This window comes from Halichoerus grypus, chromosome 1, assembly GCF_964656455.1.
Source record: "Halichoerus grypus chromosome 1, mHalGry1.hap1.1, whole genome shotgun sequence".
Lineage (NCBI taxonomy): Eukaryota > Metazoa > Chordata > Mammalia > Carnivora > Phocidae > Halichoerus > Halichoerus grypus.
This window is the reverse complement of record NC_135712.1, coordinates 72,489,460-72,511,317: the sequence shown is the minus strand read 5'-3', so window position 1 is coordinate 72,511,317 and position 21,858 is coordinate 72,489,460. Positions and strand designations below refer to the sequence as shown.

The 21,858-nt window shown below is 53.6% G+C and overlaps 2 protein-coding genes across 3 annotated transcripts; both read right to left on the bottom strand.

Annotated features, from left to right (window-relative positions):
* Nucleotides 1–3,887: 3,887 nt before the first annotated feature.
* On the bottom strand, nucleotides 3,888–12,522 carry CPN2 (carboxypeptidase N subunit 2). 2 transcript variants are annotated; one of them, XM_036114388.2, is made up of 2 exons: nucleotides 12,431–12,522; nucleotides 3,888–5,811 (listed from the first exon to the last, which is right to left on the bottom strand). In XM_036114388.2, exon 2 carries the CDS (start codon nucleotides 5,806–5,808, stop codon nucleotides 4,165–4,167), a length of 1,644 nt encoding a protein of 547 aa, XP_035970281.2. In that variant the 5' UTR covers nucleotides 5,809–5,811; nucleotides 12,431–12,522; the 3' UTR covers nucleotides 3,888–4,164. The 2 variants fall into 2 exon arrangements, with proteins under 2 accessions (XP_035970281.2, XP_035970282.2); XM_036114389.2 differs by having other exon boundaries at nucleotides 3,888–5,808; nucleotides 12,431–12,490.
* A 2,449-nt stretch (nucleotides 12,523–14,971) lies between these two features.
* LRRC15 (leucine rich repeat containing 15) lies at nucleotides 14,972–20,682 on the bottom strand. Its single transcript, XM_036114390.2, has one exon. The coding sequence runs from the start codon at nucleotides 20,680–20,682 to the stop codon at nucleotides 18,940–18,942; it is 1,743 nt and encodes a 580-aa protein (XP_035970283.1). The 3' UTR covers nucleotides 14,972–18,939.
* Between the last annotated feature and the right edge of the window lie 1,176 nt (nucleotides 20,683–21,858).

Genomic DNA, 21,858 nt, shown 5'->3' with positions numbered 1-21,858 from the left:
GAGTCAACGTGCTCGGCTGTCCCTTCGCCGGGGGGCGGGTTGTGACTTCCAGCGAGGAAAGCGCCGCGCCCCGTCAGGGGAGCCGTCCCTCCAGCGTGCCACAAGGGGGCGCCCTGGGCCGCCGAATCGGCCCGTTTGCAGGTTTCGGAAATGTTGAACCGTCTGCGGATGCAGAAGTGGGGGCGAGTTGAAAACAGTGTGAGAAAGAATTCTTTGATAGGCTTACATTGTGCTAAATTGTCTGATTTTTGGAAGCGCCTGCAGCTCTCCAATATCCACGGTAGGTACTGAACTGTTTTGTCAATGGCATTTCCAATCCTCCCAAATGATACAATTTTCATATATAAAGAACAACTTTAATATCCTCCCAGAAACACCAATGATAACACCAGTGCAGTGGCCAAGCAGTTGGTCAGTTCTTGCTTCCTGCTTGCCACACCCATCGCGCTTCTCTAGAAATAATAATAGATAACATTTCTGAGAACCCATGTGTCATTGTTACATGAATGCACGCATTTCCCCTTCACCAACAGTACTGTGAAGTGGGCACCACCATGCCCGTGATCAACGGTATGCATGAGGAAACTGAGGCACAAAGAGCTACAGTACCCGGCCCAGGTTACTGCTGGCAAGTTAGTTACCACTGCTGGTAAATGGCAGGAAACCACCGGACTGCGGAACATGCAGGACATCAGGGCAAGGAGCCCCTGCACCTGTTGGAAGGAGGTGCTTTGGGATGCCTTAGCAATCCTTATGCTGCAAGAAAACAAGCCAGTGTGCATCCAGCTTGTTTCTTCAAAATCTCCTGAGGGCATGAGGGTGGTAAAATAAAAAACACCAACAAGAAAAAAGAAACCCTACGAAATCTTTTTATATGCAGTTTTGTGGCTCATTTCATTCATGAATTCATCCAGAGTACTACAGCAGGTGGGTCGGACCATTCACTCCACTGCCCTGGGTCTAGCTACAAATGGCTATGAGACCCAGCACGGGACAAGATAGAGCCCAAGTTTTCAACCTTGGCTCAGCATTAGCGTCCCTGCAGGAGTTAAAGATAAAACTGCTATCTGGGTCTGCCCCAGGCCGATTGAATCAGAATCTCAGGAAGCAGGGCCCACCCAGGTACCTGTTGTTACGGTTTGCTTCACCTCCCCAGTGATTCTGAGGTTTGATCAGCATCAAGAACCAAACTCCTGGGACGCCTGGGTGGCTCAGTCAGTTAAGCATCTGCCTTCCGCTCAGGTCATAATCTCAAGGTCCTGGGATCGAGCCCAGGGTCGGGCTCCCTGCTCAGTGGGAAGCCTGCTTCTCTCTCTCTCTCTCTCTGTCTGCTTGTGCTTTCTCTCTCTCTCAAATCTCTTTTTAAATCTTAAAAAAAAAAAAGAAAAGAAAAAAACAAAACTCCTTTTTATATAGCTGAGGAAAGGCCGGGAGAGGAGCCATGATTTGCCAGAGGCAGAATGTTAAGGAAGGGGGGGAGTCAAGTGTCCTGATTTCTATCCCAGAACCCATCAAAAGACTGGGCCACCTCCAGAAGGAGACAGGTAGCAGGAGGTGAGGACTCCTGGAGTGTGGGGCACACTCAGAGTCTCTTCTCTACTGCCCTCAGTCTGAGCCGGAGGACTGCTCAGCACCTCCTGCTTCCCCTCAAGACCCTGTGGCCCCCTCAGAGGTCAGGACTTCTACCACCGCAGACGCCAGTTCCCCAACGTTCACCAGGTGGTTCGGTTGCCAGATAAATACCCAAGTAAACTTGGGTTTCAGATAAACTACACACAGTTTTGTGCTATAAGGATGTCCCATGCAACATGTATATGTTGATCTGCAAAATCTGGCCATGCTACCCGAAAGAGCACAGTGACTCTGGTCTCATTGAGCCAACTGGAAAGGGAGGAAAAGCAGCTTGCCTGGATGACATAGCCCCTGGCCGTCAGCCAAGGCTCTTTCCCCAGCGTCATTCAGCACAGAGAGAAATGACTGTATTTCAATGTAATGAAGAGTTAGAGTTTGGGGGAGAATATAATTAAGAGAAATGTCTCCTCGATGATCTTGTTCCTTTATCTCCGGCAGTGGGGGCACGACTATTCGGACTGCGAGCTGTAGTTCAGACCAGCATTCACTGGGTAGAGGCTTGTGAAGCTCCTGGATGTGCTGGGGCAGCGACGCCCTCCCCAGACAGTGCGCATCACCCCCAGAGGGAAGCCAGCAGCCTAAAGCAGCCGGCCTTTGGCCAGGGTCAGGAGAGCACAAGCCTGGACCCTCAGACACTCGGGACCTCGGCCTCCCAGAGGTGGTACAGTTCCCCAACCTTGGAGGACCGATTAAGAGTATTAATCCAGGGGCGCCTGGGTGGCTCAGTCAGTTAAGCATCTGCCTTCGGCTCAGGTCATGATCCCAGGGTCCTGGGATGGAGCCTCACAGCGGGCTCCCTGCTCAGCAGGGGAGTCTGCTTCTCCCTCTGCCTCTGCCCCTCCCCCCTCATCTCGTGCTCTCTCTCTCAAATGAATAAATAAAATCTTTTTTAAAAAGATTATTAATCCATAATGCTTCTGGGAATTGAACCCAATGAATTTGGGAGTCTGTTCCTTTGGCGAATCTGGTCAACTACCTTCCATCACCTTAGAATTTGTGGTGATTTTGATTTGAGCCTCGGGAAGCATGTTTTTTAAAAGGGCATCCCTGGACACAATGGGGGAGTTGCACTTCCTTGTCTGAAGCTGACATCACGCTCCTGCCTTCCCCCAAGCCTGTCCCTGCCCTTGGTTCTTGGCTTCAGTCTCCTCCCCGCCCACCACCAAGACCTGCACCCTTGTCTGATCTCTCCTGCCAGACTGTGAGTGAGTTCCCGGAGGGCCTTCCAGACGTCAGATTCGTGTCTCCCTCCCCAACCCCAGCATTTCACCCAGACCGGTCCACACTGCAGGCAGGAGAACCAGGTAGGAGGCTGCACATGGTCCGGTCCAGGGAGACAAAGAGCCTCCCGGGGCTGGGAATGGGAAGGGGGAAATGGATAAAGGGGTGCTCAGAAGTGTTCCTGGATGGGTGGGTCATGACGTTCAAGGGGGAGGAGAGACTGGAGAACACACCCAGCTCCTGGGCTTGGGAATCTGCTGGAGAGGAATCCTGGAGGAACCAGGGATGGGTTTGCTTTACAGATGTTCGAGGCGGAATGATCGAACACGGGGCTGCTGAGGAGGCAGATAGCTCATCACGGAGCCAAAGAAGACCTGAGCCCGAGATGGAGATGCGGGTCATCATGCATCCGACCCCAGGGACACGCATGAGATACCCCGGGGAGGCTGAACAGGAGGGCACAGGGTGGGGGGTTCCCCAGCATGGAAGGGGCGGCTGGGAGACCGAAGGAGTGGCCGGGCTGTGAGAGTGGTGTCCTGCAAACCAGAGGAGAACCATCGCAGGGAGCGAGCGGCCCCAGAGTCAGATGCCATCAGAGAGCAGAGAGCTGAGGCGCCTCCAAGCCCCACTCACTGCCCCTCCCGCCTCCCCACTCAGGGAGCAGCCCTGTTGTCCGTGGGGGGGAGAAGAGGGACTTGGCGTGGGGGGGAGTCCAAACGGCTGCTGTTTGCCTCCCCAGGCCCCATTCATCCTGGTCTCCCCTGGCGACAGCGCAGGAGGTGGCCCCAAATGACACAAGCACCCCCCCCCACGCCAGTCAGACCTCTGCCCCTCATCCTTCTGCTCACCTCTGCTTCTACCACCTGCTTTGTTTTTCTCTATATCAATTGAAACCAAATTCCCAGGGAGAGAGATCGAAACGGACGTTTGGCCTTTGAGCTGGAAGTCCGAAGAGGACCTGGACTGGTGGTGCCTGAGGCCTGGAACCTCAGGGCGCGATGAGAGTGGGGTGGGTATTAGATCATCCGGAAACACCAGGGAGATGTTCTTTTATTCTCCAGACTGTGGTGCAGCTTTAAGGGCTGCTTGGCAAAGCTCAAGGAGGGCCGAGGTAGGGCCCAGCCTCGGTGATAGTAACAGAAGAGGGGGAGGAGGGTAGAGGCCACCGAGCCACCTCCTCCACCCGAGGGACTCAGCTCCGTCCCTGGCATCTGCACAAGCAAGGCTTTGGCTCTCCCTCTGCCCCCACCTCTGGCCTGGCCAGGCCCCGGAGGCCACCTAGGCAGGCTTCTGGCTCCGCACGCCCCGCGCCTACTGCCCCCCTGGCCAAGCCTCGATAGCCACGGTGAGCCTCACGGAGCCGCAGCGGGACTTCAAGTCCCAGTGCTGGCTGGCGTTGTACGTCAGTCCCGGGGGGCCCGAGCCCAGCCGGGGAGACAGCTGGATGTTCAGCCAGCGACACCGGGCCTCGTCACAGGCGAGCACCACGGTCCCCTCGGGGTTGCTGTAGGTGCACCGGCTCCAGACGGCCCTCCCCTGCACGGCCAGATCCCCGCTGCCCCCGGGTTCCCTGTCCTCCAGCCCCGGGGCCTGGAAGGCCAGGCGGTGCCGGGGGACGGGACACACCAGCTGCTCCTCCTGCAAGGCGGCCAGTAGCTGGCCCTTCAGGTAGGCGGGGCCGGCGCAGTAGGTGTGGGTGTTGAAGAGCCGGTCGCTGTACTCGCTCAGCCAGCTGAACAGGTAGGCCAGGTGGCAGTCACACTGCCAGGGGTTGCCGTGCAGGGCCAGGTTGAACAGGTTGTAGTTGGTGTCGAAGATGCCCTCAGGGAGCGTGGTCAGTTGGTTCCGGGAGAGGCTGAGCAGCTCCAGCTTGGACAGGTTCTGGAAGAGGGCTGGGTGCAAGGCCGTCAGGTTGTTGCTGCCCAGGTAGAGCTTGACCAGCCCCTCCAGGTCTCTGAAGACGCCAGCCGGGAGATGGGTGAGGGCGTTGTGCGAGAGCGTCAGGGAACTGAGGCTGGACAGGTTGGCAAAGGCGCCCTCGCTGACAGCCACCAGCTGGTTGTAGGACAGAGACAGGCCCACCAGGCCTGGGGTAGGGGCGAAGAGGCCGGCGGGCAGCCCCCGCAGCGCGTTCCCCTGCAGGTTCAGGAAGGTCAGGTTGCCCAGGGAGGAGAAGACGGAGAGGGGCAGATGGCGGATGGCATTGTGCTGTAGCCACAGCTTCTCCAGCTGAAAGAGCCCTGAGAACACGCCCGGGGGCAGCTCCGAGATCAAGTTGCTGTCCAGGAAGAGCTCCCGCAGGCTGCCCAGTTTGCCGAACACGCCCTGGGGCAGGCCGGAGAGCGCGTTGTTGCTCAGCCTCAGGGTCTGCAGGCTGCCCAGGGCGTCGAACAGCTCCTCGGGCAGCTGGGCAAGCAGGTTCTGAGCAAGGTTGAGGGTCTTCAGACCCCCCAAAGGCCGGAAGAGCCTCCCAGACAGGCTCTGGAGCCGGTTGCCCTGCAGCTGGAGAGACTCCAGGACGTCCATCTGGTGGAAGAGGCCCTCAGGCAGAGCCTCCAGCATGTTGAAGTTGAGGGTGAGCTTGCCCAGCGAGGTCAGGTTGGAGAAGGTGTCGGTGCTGAGGTTGGAAAAGGCGCCGCCAGTGATCTCCAGGTCCTCCAGCCTGGGCAGCCCCCCGAAGGCGTCGGGCCCTAAGTGGTGGAGCTGGGTGTTGAGGAAGACCACCTTGGTGAGGTTGGGGCTGCCGCTGAAGGCCCTGGCTCCCACCGTGGTGAGCGAGGTCTCTACGAAGATGATGTCTGTGGCGTGGGGCGGGATGTCCGGCGGGATGGCGGCCAGCCCCTCATCGGAGCAGAACACCTCCTGGATGAAGCAGTCACAGCCCGCAGGGCAGGGCCGGGCAGGCCTGGCCAGCAGCAGGAGGCCGGCCCAGCGCAGCCAGGCCCCGGGCAGCATCTCCTGACCCCAGCAGGAAGAGAGAACAGAGGTGACACCTTTCTCGAGGGCAATGAGGTACAGGGGCCAGAGCCCGGTGGGGGGGGGCAGTCAGGAGACGGGGATTAACTCTCTCGGGGGGGCCCCCCGTTGGGACAGTATGTGTTTTCAGTGGTTGTTTTCAGACTGCCTCGCGGCAGCCTTGCAAGATCCATGAGACCCGGGTTCGGACCTCCTGACAGGGTGTCACGTGGCCTGTCCATAGCCACCTGGCAGGTTAGTGGCAGGACCAAGACCCAGGTCTCCTGGACTTCCCGTGTGCTTTCCAGGTGGGGAGAAAGGGTGGAAGTGAGATAAAAAGGCATGGAGGGACGCCTGGGTGGCTTAGTCGGTTAAGCGGCTGCCTTCGGCCCGGGTCATGATCCCAGGGTCCTGGGATCGAGTCCCACATCGGGCTCCTTGCTCAGCAGGGAGCCTGCTTCTCTCTCTCTCTCCCTCTGCTTGTGCTCTCTCTGTCAAATAAATAAAATCTTAAAAAAAAAAAAAAAAAAGGCATGGAAGAGAGGGAAAGGAGGAGACCATGGGTATTATGGAATTTTTAAGGTTATGTGTAATATCTGGGTAGGTTATTAGTGTGCGGGGAATTTTTAACCCATAACTCTTCCTGGGTTTCCAAATCTCAGCACATTGCAGAGCCTAATGATGAGGAGACTCGACCATCTGCTCTTGTACATCCACTGGGGGTGAGAGTAGCTGCAGGGACAAGATGGGCTCTTTTTTTTTTTTTTTAAGATTTTATTTGACACAGAGAGAGAAAGAGAGAGAGAGAGAGCATAAGCAGGGGGAGTGGGAGAGGGAGAAGCAGGCTCCCGCTGAGCAAGGAGCCCAAATGCGGGGCTCGATCCCAGGACCCTGGGATCATGACCTGAGCCGAAGGCAGACACCCAAAGGACTGAGCCACCCAGGCACCCCGATAAGACGGGCTCTTATCTTGAATGAGTCGCCTGCTCCTTGCTGCTGCTGTCAAATGCTCTCCCCCTGCCCACCCGCCTCCCCCACCATGTTGGAGCCCACAGAACTTTCCAGCATTGTGTGGACAGGAGGATCCCAGATGCAGGGATTCCACAGACCAGCAGATTTTTGTTTTTTGGGTTTTGTTTTTAAATAAGGAAAGAGGACTGAGTTTTTAGTTAACTAAAAAAAAAATTTTTTTAAGATTTTATTTATTTATTTATTTGACAGAGAGAAACACAGCGAGAGGGAACACAAGCAAGGGGAGTGGGAGAGGGAGAAGCAGGCTCCCCTCCAAGCAGGGAGCCCGATGCGGGGCTCAATCCCAGGACCCTGGGATCATGACCTGAGCCGAAGGCAGATGCTTAACAACTGAGCCACCCAGGCATCCCTAAAGAAATTGTTTTAAATGCCAGCATCCAACCCCAGGTCACAGGTTGGTGCTGCAATTCACAGATGTGTCTCATGGCTCAGTCTTTTTTCTATATGAACCACTAGCCAAAATGTAAAAATTGAGAAATCTCACATTAAAAAGTCCAGATTTCAGGATGATTTAGGAGAAGTGGGCTCACATTCCCGCATGACAAGACCAATTGGAATTGGGGCTTAGTTGCCCCATGGGGGTGTGCACCTCCCAGGTCGCCATAGCCCCACCTGTCATTTACAGGGCCTGTAGCGGGGCAGGTTCCATGAGTTCAAATACTGGCTCCACCACATTCTAGCTCATTCTAGCTATGTGACCTTGGGCGTGTTACTTAACCCGGCTGAGCTTCACTTTCCTTAACTGTAAAACAGGGATAGTGTCTACCAGGTCAGGGTGATTGTGAGGCTTGAATGAGAAAACAGAGCCAAAGTTTTAGGTCAATCTCTGATGTAGAGTGAGAAATTAATAAATTATGTTAATTATTGTTAAAGGTTGTAAGCCACCATCATAACAGAAAGGTTATTTGAACACCAAAAAAGTAGGAAGAACAGAATGCCCTTTAGATAGAATACATTTGGCTTTACCAGGAAAAGACAGACAGGAAGGAAGGAAGGAAGGAAGGGAGGGAGGGAGGGAGGGAGGGAGGGGAGATAGAGAGAGGAAGGAAGAAAAGAGAGAGGGGAGAAGAAAGAAAGGAAGACAGAAAGAAAAAACCCTTGAACAACATAATCTTAATTTTTCTCAATTATCTGCCCCTAGTAAGCACTGACAATCGGCTCCGTGTTGGGGTATCTTGGCCCCAAACCCTTTTTGCTGGCCGCCTCTCTGCTGCCCTCTGCTGGCTGCCTCCTCCCTCCCAAGGTTCCACTTCAGGCCAAAGGGCTCCCCATAAGCAAACACAGCGCTTGCAAAATCTCCCTGTACCCTCCTCCCATTCAGACACTCAATAGTCCAGTTTTTCCAGGAATTTTTCTGCCTAATCAATAGAGAAGGGACCACTTCCCCCACAGAAAGTGCATGCCTCCCTCGAGGCTCCTCTGTCGCTTGCATAGGTGCTGAGTATGCCCCCGGAGGTGGCAGGGGAGGGCTCTTCTAGGAGCTGCACCTGCCTGCCCCTCACAACACCTGAGTCCGTAGCCTCTACATACAGCCTCAGAGAATAGTCTTGTGCTAAAGCTGAACTCCGTAACCACTTGTCTAGGGAGTTGTAGAACCAGGGGGCACACTCTTGTCTGAGGCTTATTACAGATAAGAAGAGGGCCCTGGCTGCAGATGGACGAGGTGGCCATTGTCCAGCCCCACCTGCCAGCTGGGCTGCCCCTGGGGATCCCACACAAAACCCCTAGGGATCCTGACAGAAGCCTTCCCTGACCCCAGGAATACGGTGCCTGGTGGTATGCTCCTCGATCTCGGCAGCTAGCATAGTTCCCCGAAATGGTGGCTCTTCGTGGCTGTCCTCGTCATGAGAAGATGAGTGTGCTCATCGCTGTGCTCAGCGTCCAGCCCAGTGCTGACCTACCGCGGGCTGGGCTAGGCTTCGTCCAGCTCAAGTCTCCATAGCTGATGCGAGCAGTGTGGGAGACAGAGTTAACCTTCCCACAGCTAGCATGGTTCAAGCCCCAGTGAATGATCACCAGCCAGACCATGAGAGTGGACTCGAATCCTCCTCCTCCAGAGAGTAACAGGGGAGCAATTTTTCTTTTAAAGATGCCATAATGCATAACAATGCATAATGTGCCAGTCCCCTTCCTTGCTAACCCCTTTGGTCCTTGGTTCTCAAAGGCAGTTTCCAGAAAAGCTTCCCCTAGAATGGACCTGAGGGCCCTAGAGCGAACATATACAAGGGACCTCACCTACTGTCTGTCCCCACATGCCCAAGGGCATGCACTACTGTGACTTGGTCAACCGAGGGAAGATAGACCTGGGGAGGCGACCCACGCCAGTCCTGGCTCCTGGGTACCTGATTGAAGCATGATTGAAGATGGGGGCGTAGCCTCCGGGCGGATATGTCCCTTTGGTTTTGTAAACTTCTCGCCCCTTGGAGGTGTCAAGGTGGGAAGAGGACCCGAACAGGGCCTCTGAAGTTCAGGGAAGAAAGAGCCCCGGTCTATGGGGTTGGAGGAAACAGGAGATGGTACTCACCGTGAGGGCGTGGAACACTGACCGTTTCCCAACTATCCACTCCCAGCCCAAGACTTGTTCTCACATCACTCTAGAATGGCTAAGAGTTTGTGCTCTGGAGTCAGATAGTAAGGGTACAAATCCTGTCTCTATCCCTCATTAGCTGTGTGGCCTTGGCTGAATTGCTTAACCTCTCTGTGCTTCAATTTCCTTATCTTCAAAACAGCAAGCTTCAATACTACCTTCCTCACGGGGTTGTTCTGAGGACTGAATGAGAAAATGTGTGGAAAGCTGCAAACCCAGAGCCTGACCCACAGTGAGCGTTCAACAACAGAGCATTAATGACCCTGATTATTTTGAGTTCGGGCCAGCCCTAACTTTGTTCTAAAGTCGTCACAGAGGTTAGCTATGGAAAACCTGATGAGATCATCCAACCACCCCATTTATGGACCAGCAAGATGCCTCTCCACAGCACTTTTTCTGGCTCTTTCCTCACAGCCAAGGGAAGCGGGTAATTGTTTTGCCCTTGGTTTAGAAGAGTGCAGATTCTGATGGCTTTGGCTAGGATGCCCTGGATGTGGGCCCCTTTCCAAAGTGCCCTCAAGAGCAGGTCACTGGGGGCTCTGGAGAGGGGAAGCGCCCCAGCCTGGGCACTGTGGAGAGGCAGCCAGAAGATTCCTGCTTCTCATCTGAGAAACCACCTCTGCATTTCTGCAGAGACCAGCACATGCCCACAAAAAATGTTCCATGCTTTCAGCAAGCCAGGGAAGTCTGGCTCTGGTGGGGGCAGGGGGTGGTTGACTGGTTGCAAATGGACTTTTTTCTCTTCTCAAATTGCTTTTGGGTTGATACATGTCTGTGTGGGCCACAGGCCAGTCTGTCATCCACCACAGAGCCAACCGTCACTCCTTCCAGAGGGTGACGGGAGCCCAGAGCCCCATCAGGGGACTGCTGCTCTCCTCGGGGATGGCTCCATTGCAGTCTGCATGGCCAAGGGGCCCCAGCACATCTGAGAGCGGGAAGAGAGGCTTTAGAGGCTCATCTGGAGCCCCTGATGGCTTCATCCAGGTCCCCCAGGAAGTCCTACTGCTCCCCGGACCCCGTCTCCTTTCCCAGGCTCCAACCTCTTCCCCGCCCCCACCCCAGCTGGCAGGCCCTCCCCAACCTGCTGCCCACTGTGTCCCAGGCAGTGAAGTAACCCCTCAGAGCCTGGTTTCTGCATTTGTAAATTAAGAACAATTATGATAGTAACACTACTACCTAAATTACAGCTTTGTTAGAGTTGTGGTAATCAACTGAGATAACTGGCGTTGAGTTTGTGATATGGTGGTAGAGTAAAAAATATATATTTAGTCTTTTTCCTGCCTGGCTTTTACCACAGAGCTCCAAAAACCCTTGAAATTTCCTGAGAGTTAATAGAGGGGCATCTTTTGTTATTCATAATAGGACCCTTTCGACTCACTCATTTATATTAATGAAGTGACTCTCGATGGGCTCTTAGATAAGCTTCAGATTATACACAAAATATTTGCAGTGGTTACCTCTGAAAAACAGAATTGTGGGTGACTTTAATTTTTTCCTTTTGCTTTATCAGACATTGTCTACAGTTTCTAAAAAAATAATAAACAGGTCACGTTTGTAAGAAGGTTGAAAGTCATAAAAATTCAGATAATCATGTAAAACACACAGCCCCATTCCAAACACATAATGCGGGCTTCCTGGACTGCTCTCCTCCCCTGCAATTACATCGCAAAGGCTCAAAAGAGCTTGTCTCCCAGCCGCCTTGCGGGGAGATAGCCAGCATGGTGAAATAAGAGAAGCTGTGGGGCGCCTGGGTGGCTCAGTCGGTTAAGCGTCTGCCTTCGGCTCGGGTCATGATCCCCGGGTCCTGGGGTCGATGGAGCCCTCCTTCGGGCTCCATGCTCAGCGGGGAACCTGCTTCTCCCTCTGCCTCTGCCCCTCCCCCCGCTTGTGCACCTGCGCTCTCTCTCTTTTAAATAAATAAATAAAATCTTAAAAAAAAAAAGCTGTGAACTGAGCACTGTCCTTCTTCAAACGCTTCCCACAGGGTGCCACCCCAACTCCCGCTTACACAGCCCTTTCTGCTCTAGAATGCCCCCATACCTCCACCCGCACCCCAAGCCCGCGCAAGTCACACCTTCCCCAGGAAGCCGTCCTTGACTGTGGACGCCACAGGTCATTCCCACCCTCAGATGAATGCTTGGGTCCTTCTGCTCTAACTTCTGGTCAGCTGCCCCAGTCTGCCTGTGAGCTTCTGGGGCTGGGATGCTGTCTGCAGCATGTCCTACCGGGCCGTGCACCCCAGCACCCGGCCCAGAGCTGAGCGCAGACCAGGTGGGGTGTGCTGAACTAAAGCGAATGTGCCTGTGGCTCTTGGTCACCTGTGTATCACATCTTACGTTCCTCGTGCTTGGCGGAGTGGGGAAGCCCTTGAACTCTGCCAGGGCTGTGACCTGGGTTCAAAGTCTGACACTGTTACCTACAGGCTGTGTGGGCTCGGGCAGGTCACTCCTTCCCTCCAAGCCTTAATTTTCCCATGCACGATTGTAACCTCATCCCTTAGGGTTAAAATCAGTACCTAACTGGATAATATATATGCTTACATTAGACAGCAAGTACAATGCATTTAACACAATACCTGGCAAATAGTAAGTGTTGGATAAAAGGTAGCGATATTTGGATTTTATTCTCGGAGTGACTATATCAACGAAACCCGGACTCAAAGGGGAGCCACAGGATGGCATAAACAAGGATGGAACCAGGCGAACCTGGACATATGGTCGTCCTGCGTATCCCCACCATTCACTCTGCACTCCCAGAGCACAGGGACCAGGTCACCTTTATCTCAGGACCCCCTGCCGCCCCTGCCTCCCGCCCCAGGCCAGCACCACCCTGGCAGGGGGCCACGGGGGCTTCTTCTCCTATAGCAGAGTACCCGGATGGTGTATCCTGCTTGGAGCTGGGGACAGGCTCTGACCCTGGGAGGAGTGACTGCCCCTCTCCTGCCCCGCAGCTGGGACCGAGGCCAGAGTCCTCCCCCATCCCCACAGACCCCAGGAGACCTACCGTGAGGGGCTGAGAGGACACGCACAGGCCGACCTGGCTCTTCCTGGGGAGCAGAAGTGTGTCTGGTGTGGTCTATGGTCAGTGTGAGCCCAGCAGCCCCAGCGCTGATCAAAGTTCCCGGCAGTGGTTCCTCCCCTCACGTGGACCAAGTGTTCCCGGAACGTCACCAGGGTCACAGGACAGCAGAGGAGAATCTGGGGCAAGGCCTCTGAAGATTAACAAAATGACCCTGAACTGTTCCATGGACAGATCCCCACTGAGGCCAAAATCCAGCAAAGATCACAGGCCTGGCACCTTTAGGGCCCCGGGGCACCCAGCAGGTCCTAGAAAGTTTCCAGTAGGCTGATCCAGGGATGAGGACCACGGCCAGGAGTCCACTTACATCCCCTCCCGGTGAAAGGCCAGGCTGGTGCTGGGAGCCTGACAGGTGAACACCTGGCCACAGACACCTGCTGGGCTCTCAATGCTGGGAGGAATTCTAAGAGGGCTGTGGGCTTGTTCCTTGGTTTATTGGTTTGTTTCATAAACTAACTTTCTAAACCCTTTCTGAGTTAAAAGGGGAGAAGATGGAAGGAGGTGAATTTTGGCCCAATATGGAGAGGCACAGTTTCACCATAGGGCTAGCCAAGGATGAAAGAAGTTGCTTTGGAAAAGAGTGGTTTTCCTAGGGTGCCTGGGTAGCTCAGTTGGTTAAGCATCTGCCTTCAGTTCAGGTCATGATCCCGGGGTCCTGGGATCGAGCCCCGCGAAGCCCCGCGCATCTGGCTCCCTGCTCAGCTCGCTCCCTGCTCCCTGTTTCTCCCTCTCTCTCTCCCTCTGCCCCTCCCCCTGCTTGTGCTCTCTCTCTCTCAAATAAATAAATAAAATCTTTAAAAAAAAAATAGTGGTTCTCCTGTCTGGAGATGTTCATCCAGGGGCTGCAGAATGAGGTAAAGAGTGTATGTGTGTGCATAGGTAGGTATATATTTTAAAGGGTGCAGTGTGAAGGCATGACCTAGATAAGCAGCCTCAGGTCATTTTCAATGTCCAGAGGCTACCATTCAAAGTAGACTGATGGCTTTAAAACTCGTTGCATGGTATTAATATCTATCTCACTCTTTTTCATGACTTAACTAATATTTCTTTGGCATGTGAGTGGATTTCATCAGCTAAATCACAAAGTTCTGATAAAGTGCAGCAAGGAAACATTTTTCAATGGAGACATAGTACAAATCCACACTTTGGCAGAGGAACATGGGAGCATGTCAGAGGGAAGAAGGGCTGGGAACAGAATGCGCCCCACCCCGCCCTCCACGGCACCCAGGCCGGCAGGGGCAGGATGGTATACTCACCAGGGGCTGAGGGAAGGGGGCACACCTCTGGAGGAGACCCACAGCCAGGCTAGGGGAACAGCCCCATCTGCGCTCTGAATGGTTTCTTAAAGCACTGACACCTCTAGAGAGAGACCTTGTCTGTTTGTCAATGTCATAGTGAGCCAGAGAAATTGGGGATTCAGTGGATCCGGGTTCGAATCCTGGCTCTTCAACTAACTAACCAGTCCTTACACAAATTATTTAATCTCTACAAGTCTTTGCCTCTCCATCTGTGGAATGGGTGTGGTAGAGAGCCGACCTTTGTGTGTGTGTGTGTGTGTGTGTGTGTATGTGTGCGTGCGTGCACACGTGAGCCCACACACACACGTGTGAAATAAAACTTCAGATAGGAGCAGGCTGTCAGAACTCTGGGCATATGTGGGCATGTGTGGAGGGGAGATTTGCATTAAGAACTCTAGGGACCTTCTGGGAAATGGGATGAGGACCCTAAACCCTTTTCCCATTAGCCAAAACTCCTGGGACAAGCTTACCCCTGGCAGAGAGGATCTACGAGCTAAAAGAGCCCAGGAAAATAGTTTGAAGCTCCTATCCTGGCACAGCAGTGGGATAAAGGAACCGCAGAGAAGATCATCCCTCTCTCAAGCACTGAGCTGGCAGCTACGGCAGGCTCTGGGATCTGGAGACCTGAAAAAGTGCTGGGGACGCCTGGACACTTTGGAGGGAGTCGCCTTCACTCAGATGGTGTCTTCTGAGAGCCTGTGACACACCGAGCCCGGTGCGAGGCACACTAGGAATGCTGCGGTGTGCAGGAAGAGTCCGCCCACCTAAGACTGTGTGCGTGTGCGAGTGCGTGCTCACGTACAGGTCAAATGAATGCCTTTCTGGTGACATAGAAGAACCCCCAGTCTGGGAGTCTGGAGACCTGCTGCAGTGCGAGCTCAGGCATTAATTACACGAGGAAATTCATTTCCTGCCTTGATCTCACGTTCTTCATCTATAAAATGGGTTGAACCTATTCCTCAGGCTCCTTCCAGACACAGTGGCCTAGAGATATCATTTGTTATTGCATTTATGTTCCCCACTCACTTTCCAAAGGCCTTTTCCCAGCTCAGAATCTGTTCTCCACGAGGGTCTGTCTGGCTCAGCCTCACATGCATGAACAAGAGTAGAATCAACAGGTGTGAGATTCCTTAGGCAAGACGTCCATCGAGCGCACATGTGTCCTGTGTATACTGTTTATTGTTGATTCTGTACACCAAATTTGTTATAGGCGGCATCCAGCAAAGATGGACCCCCAACCCTGCCCACCAGGGCTCACACTCTATAAAACCCTGGGGGCCTAGAAATCTCTAAATGCATCACCAAGCACCTGGGACTATTTGCAATGATTCTCTAAGCGAGGCAAACATGATCTACTTTTGAAGGCAGCATGAAGGCAATGGGTTGGTGAGAACGATCTCTCCTTAGGTGAAGGAGAGAGCATAGCTGGCGGAAGTTGGGCCTAGAGAAGCACCTGCCCCCTCCTCTGAACCACAGTGAGGGCTTCCTTCCCGAGCCCCCCGCCCACTGCCTCCCCAACAGCCTGGGTTCAGTTCTGACTGCGAGATCCGTGGGCTGCACTCTGTGAGTGGTTTGTAGCTAAAGGCTTGGACATACCAGTGTCTGGTTACCAGCTCTAGGGATCTAGTTCTCTCCCAGCTGTCTGCTCTCCATCAGCTTCCTGAGGGTGGAAACAGATTCCTGAAACTGCTCTTTTTCTTTAGTGGATGGGGGAGCTGAATGTTCCCTGTATTGACAAAGCTTTTGATCCACACGGTAGCAAGTGAGGTTCCAATGGCTAAGACCGTAGGAAGCAGAAGGAAAGTGACTCCCATTTTCTTTACGGATGAAAGCCCAGGACAGGCCATGACGTCTTGTACAAAGTGTGAAGAGAGAGGGGCCCCTGGGTGGCTCAGTCGTTAAGCATCTGCCTTCGGCTCAGGTCATGATCCCAGGGTCCTGGGATCGAGCCCCACATCAGGCTCCCTGCTCCGCGGGAGGCCTGCTTCTCCCTCTCCCACTCCCCCTGCTTGTGTTCCCTCTCTTGCTGTGTCTCTCTCTGTCAAATAAATAAAATCCTTAAAAAAAAAAAAAAGTGTGAAGAGAGAAAGAAAACCCATGGCCCACTGAATAATGTTGCAGAAGAAAGAGTGAGTTTAGACCCATTTCCAGGGCATAACGGTAGTACCCATGCACAGAGGTGCTGTCAGGCTTAAAAAGAAAATGCTTGTTCAGTGCTTTAAAGGGTATCTACACACAGTAAGCATTTTTGAAAAACAGTGGTTCTAACTGGTTTTTATTCTCTTTGCTCCAACATTGACCCTTCACTCCAAATGGAGGCTGCTGGTCCTGGCAAGGTGACCTAGGGGCCAGTGAGCAAACGGGGAAATTAAAGCGGACTCTGTACCCTACCTCAACTTGGGGGGACCAAGCAGCTCACTCCAGCCCTGGAAAGTGAGCAAATGCAATGTCTTGTTGGAAAGGAAACTCCATCCAGCTTTCCTGGTAGCTCCCTGGCCAGACAACATGGTTCAGAGAGGCCAAAAGGCCTGCCATGAAAGAGGAGGTCCAATGGCTCCATCCAATCCACTCTGATGGGAGAAAGGACCAGGCAAGCTCCGAGCATCATGTAAAGAGTTCACCAGCCCCACCCGGGGGTGCTCCTGCATGGAGACATCTGAGGACAGATGCCCTCGGGCCAACCTTTGGGCTGGGGAAATATGTTGCTATCCTGGGCTCGGGAGAAAGGACCTCCAATGTCATGGCCAATGCCAGGACTACCCAAGGGTTCTGGGTCCAGAAGGGCAGGACACACTGGGTGAAAAGGACTCCTTCCTCACCTCTCTGCCATCTCTGGCCCACTTGCACCCTTGCACAATGAGACATTGGAGCCTACTCATAAGGAGCACCTTGACGAATACAGTGCTAAACCATGCTTCCTATCTGGAGGAAAGCAAGCCCAGCTTCCCCCGATGGCCCCAGGATCATCAGGCAGGCCACCATCAATGGAATAATGCTCATGCCCCAAGCTCTGGGCTCACTTCCTTTTGGGCCCTGGCAAGTCTTGGTACATGTCCACCAGTTGCTACAAATCTTTGGCAAACCTTTTGGAGACCCAGATTTACCTTGGGGAGAAGATGTCTTTTGCCTTTGACAGGCCCCATCTTCCCCAGATTCTCTGGGACAGAGAAAAAAACTATACAGTGTACCAGTTCTTACACACATCCTTTCCTGGACCTGTTTTGTTGGGGACCTGTCAGCATCATGCCACTAAGGCCTGAGGCAATTTCTTATTTGTCTTGTGGGACAGAGAAAACTAGTAAGAGCCAGTCAGGATTTCCAAATCCTTACAGCACCGGCTGCAGCTCTTTCCTGGGCAGACACAGACAGCTGAAATTCTCCATTTCACTGTTTTTATTTCTGAACTGATAGACCAGTTGTCCAGACAAAGACATGAGTTGCCACGAGCACAATTTCTTTACCAGTGTGAATACGTGTGTAGCAGAAAGGTGCTGAAGGCAGGGATTTCTGTGGCTAGCACTCAAGGAGGACGATAACCCTGCACCAAACACTTAACTCTTATAAGCAGGCCACAGGCAGAAGGAACTCCAGAGAGCCCCCAGACCCAGGGTGACTTATCTGTGCACCCTGATGTTGCCTCCCGTATGTGAGCATTCTGAATTTCAGTGTCTAGCTGACTGGAACGTCGATGGAGAATTTTACCACACTAGAAGGATTACCAGATTCCATTACATTCAGCTATTCAACTGAAGGATCTCATCTCCGAACTATTTTGCTTCCCCCAAATGGAAAGTGAAAATTAAAAACAGACAGAGGCAGAGCATGGCCATAAAAGGCCCAGGCGGAGGGGCCTCCGATGAGCAGGGGACAGCTTGCTGGCGGAGAAAGCTGTGCGCTTGCAGGGACCTCTGCTGTAGGGAGGCCTCTGACCTGGCCGTTCTGGGAGCCTCCGGTGTGGGGATTTGATCACATCTCCGGAACGTACCCACATCGTCTCCTCTACCCCTAGCAGCTGGGCCTTGGCAAGGGCGGGCTGGCAGGGGTGGTGAGGGGCCATCCTGGCTCATGGGGACCCATCTCCTCAAGCCTGTCTTCTCCAGTAAAAGCCCACGATGGAGGATACTAGTGATGTCCTGTTTCTAGATCTGGATGCTGATTACATGGGTGTGAACTGTTTGTGAAGACCCATCAAACTCTACACGGTCACGCTCCCACATTTCTGTATGTGTTATACTTCAATAAAAAGTTAAAAGAGAAAAACCCTAGGGATGAACAGAAGGACACCCAGGTACCAGGGTGCTTTCTCCATCCAGTACTAGTAAGCTGATTTTCAAGGTTTTTAGGGGTCAGACATTCTATGTGACCTTATCCCTCAAAGGACCAACATTTTCAAAACAAAATTTGTGGTTCAGAAATCTCTACAAGGCTGACTTGTTGCACAGGTGCCGGTCTTCCTTTTCCAGATAACGATCCCATGAGAGATACTGACAGTGGTTCTCTCTGCGGGAGCCAAGGGGCTTCTTGCACAGCGACCCAAAAACCAGGTGCTTGGCAGCTCCTAGGAAGCCAGCTGAGTGGGTGGAAGCCTTCTGTGAGGAGAGAACTCATCCTGCCTTCAGGAGCAGAAAATCAAGGGAGACCTTTCAAGGGGACAGGGGAGAGCATGCCACAGAGGGGGGTGGAGCGAAGGAAGGGAAATCAACTTACATTCTACTTGGGAGAGAAGCTGTCCCCGTGGAGAACTATTCCCACAAAGTGAGCCGGCGTGGTAACTGAGTCTACAGAGGCCAGCAGGGCCGCGGGCGCAGGGAAGCTTGCTGGAGGAGAGCTGGTAAGGCTGTGGAGAAGGGCTTTCTCGAATGAAGCCCAGGGATGTGAATTAGAAACCCCACGGGGTTTTTGCCATGGCCGGTTGGATCTCCCTGGTGGTAAGAAGCCCTGCAAGAGCTGGTTCTCCTGTAGTTCTCTAGAGGAGAACCAGACAGGTCAGGAAAAGTTGGGGGTGCCTTTCTCTTGGGGACCAGTGAGAGGGAGTGGGGGATGGCTCTGTGGACCCAGGGGTGGAGGCACAATAATGAAACTCCCAGATCCTCCAGTGCTCCCACTCTTCCCCAGCCCTGCCTCCAGCCCGCCTCTTCAACACTCATTGGGTGCCTTCATCTGCATCAGGACCGCATGGTTCCTCTTCTTGCCACAGCAACAGCAGATGCAGGCAACCAGGGAACAGGCCAGGGCAATAATGCCAATGACAATGGCGGCAATGGCCAGCCCACTCTGGGCCTGGGTCATGCCCCACGTGCTGCGGTCATCGGTGACCTCAATGGTGGTCAGATCGGTGTAGTCCCCCACAGGGCTGGTGAAGTCAGTAGTGGAGATGGAGGTGGTGTCAGGGTAGCTGGGTGTGTCCGGGTACTGTGGTGTTCCCGGGTAGCTGGGCATCACTGGGACATGGACACTGGGGAGAGCAGCGTTGATGTTGATGATGATGAGGGACTGGCCTCGGACACTGGGTGGGCTGAAACATACCGGGAGAGCATCTGTCCCCAACCTGGGCTTGTTGAGCAGGAGCCAGTTGTGGAGTGGAAGGATGTCGGAGTCACACCTCCAGGGGTTGTCATAGAGCCTCAGCTCACACAGGTTCCCCAGGTGGTCAAAGATGCCCATGGGCAGGTTCTCCAGCTGGTTGTTCTGCAGCTGGATGGTCATGAGGCCATTGACATTGGCGAAGATATTCCCTGGGAGCTGTCTGAGGCGGTTGTTCTGCAAGGAGATGTTCTGCAGGCTGACCAACATGCGGAAGACGCTCCCGTCCAGCTCTTGCAGCGCATTGGTGTGGAGGGACAGCTCCCGAAGCTCCGCCAGCCCATTGAAGGCGTCTGGGGAGATGTAGTTGATCTGGTTACGACTGAGGATCAGGACCTGCAGCTGGCGGAGGTCACTGAAGACGTTGTCAGGTAGAGAAGTGATGTGGTTGTCATAGAGCCAAAGCTCACGCAGGTTGTGCATCGGCCCAAAGATCCCCGGCGAGAGCTCCTTCAGGGAATTCCCAAAAAGCGTGAGACGGTTGAGCTGGGGCAGCTGCATGAAGATGCCAGGGGGCAACTGGGAGATGTGGTTGTTGGACAGATAGAGCTTCTGGAGGTTACGGTTGTTGTGGAAGAGGCCAGGGGAGAGCATACCAATCTGGTTCTGCTGTAAGGCCAGCTCCTGGAGGTTTCCACACCCATCAAAAGTGCCCATAGGGATTTCTGAGATCCTGTTCTCATACAGCCGGAGGACCTGGAGGTTGCCCAGACGCTGGAAGATCCTGGGCGAGAGGTGGGTGAGGCTATTCTTGCCTAGATTGAGCTTCGTGAGGCCCACCAGGTGGTCGAAGACACCGTCAGGGATGTATTCCAGGTGGTTGCCGTGCAGCTGCAGCTCTCTGAGGTTGCTGAACTGGGAGAAGTGTGCCGGCTGGATCTGCACCAGCTGGTTGCTAGACAGAAGGAGCGACTCGAGGTTGTTCAGGCCCTGGAAGAGGCCAATAGGCAGAACCTGAAGCTTGTTGTTGGCGAGGCTGAGGTAACGCAGTGAGCCTAGGTTTCGGAAGGCGCCGGGCATGATGTGGGACAGCTCATTCTTCTCAATCCTCAGGGCAATGAGGGCGGAGATGTTGAGGAATGGGGACTCGTTGAGTTCAGTGATGTGCGTGTTGAGGATCTGCAGGCTCATGGCATTCCAGGGCAGGGGAGTGGGCACCGCCACGATGCGTGCCCCGGTGCATTCCACCTGGGAGGCCCTAGAGCAGGTACACTCACTTGGGCAGCCATAGTAGGCCAGCCCCGCACTCCAGGCTTGGCAGCCCACCAGCAAAAGAAGATAATGTTTCAGTGGCATGGCCTCTGCAAAGGGAGAGAGCACACGTGATTCAGGGTTATCTCACCGACACTGCGGTTATATTTAAGTCAACATCTTTGGTGTTGAACACTGGCTTGCCTTTGAACTCCATCATCACATACCCTGACTTATGCTAACTATGATCTGGTCAGCCAGCCTCTTCCACCTTCTCCCCATGCCTTTGCCCAAGCAATTCCCCCCACCCAGAGTACTCTTTGTCCTCATCGAAATCTTTCCCATACTTCCAAGTCCAGCTCAAATGCAATCACCTCTAGGAAGCTTCCCCAGATACCGTGAGTCAGCATTAGTTGCCCTCCCATGCAGGTCGTCTTCCCAGCGTCCACTGGGGCCATGCCAGCTCCGTATGGCATTTGTTGTGTTCCTGTCTGTGTCCTTCTCTAGTCAATAAGCTTTTCAAGGGCAGGGATGTTCATCTTTCATCCCTATAGGTTTCTTAAGGCAGGAACAGTATCTTGTCTGGATACAAAACCCCCGGATCAGATACATCTGTGTATCCCCCATAGCACCTGAATTTGCTGGTTGAACATGATCTCCTCAGGAGGAACAGATAGGAAATGAGACCAAATACATGGGGCCTGAGCCTGGGAGAAGATGCTGAGAGCACGCACTTGGAGGTCAGCTGGGAAAGCAGTGGCAGCCAGCAAAGGTGGGATGCACTGCCCATCTGGCGGAAAAGGCTACAAGGCAAGCTCCGCTCTTCCCCCGCCTGGGCCATGCCCAGCACCGCCCTGCCCAGCCCCATCACCGTGACTGACAACCTGGCCCTTCCTGAACCCGTTCACGGGTGCTTCATGGAGGCTTAATTCAAACCACCTTCCCAATGAAAGAAAATTATCTGTGCCACTTCCTGTCTCACTGGAAGGGGCTGTTGTGGCCCTTCTGGGTCCTAGTTCCAGTTTCCACAAAGAAACATTGAGTGACCTCGAGTAAGACCCAGAAAACTTAAGATGCCCTTCGAGCTCAAAGGTGGTAGGGCCAGATGCTCCCGCAGGCATGGTGCTGATCTGGGGATGGAGCCAAATTCACGAAAGGTTCGATGTTTGAGGTCAGGGGTGATGAGAATTATCTATCTACATAATTACAGATAACGTATACAATGTGGTGGGGACATGAGGTATGCACGGAGCCCTACCTACATGAATAGTTAAGAACCAC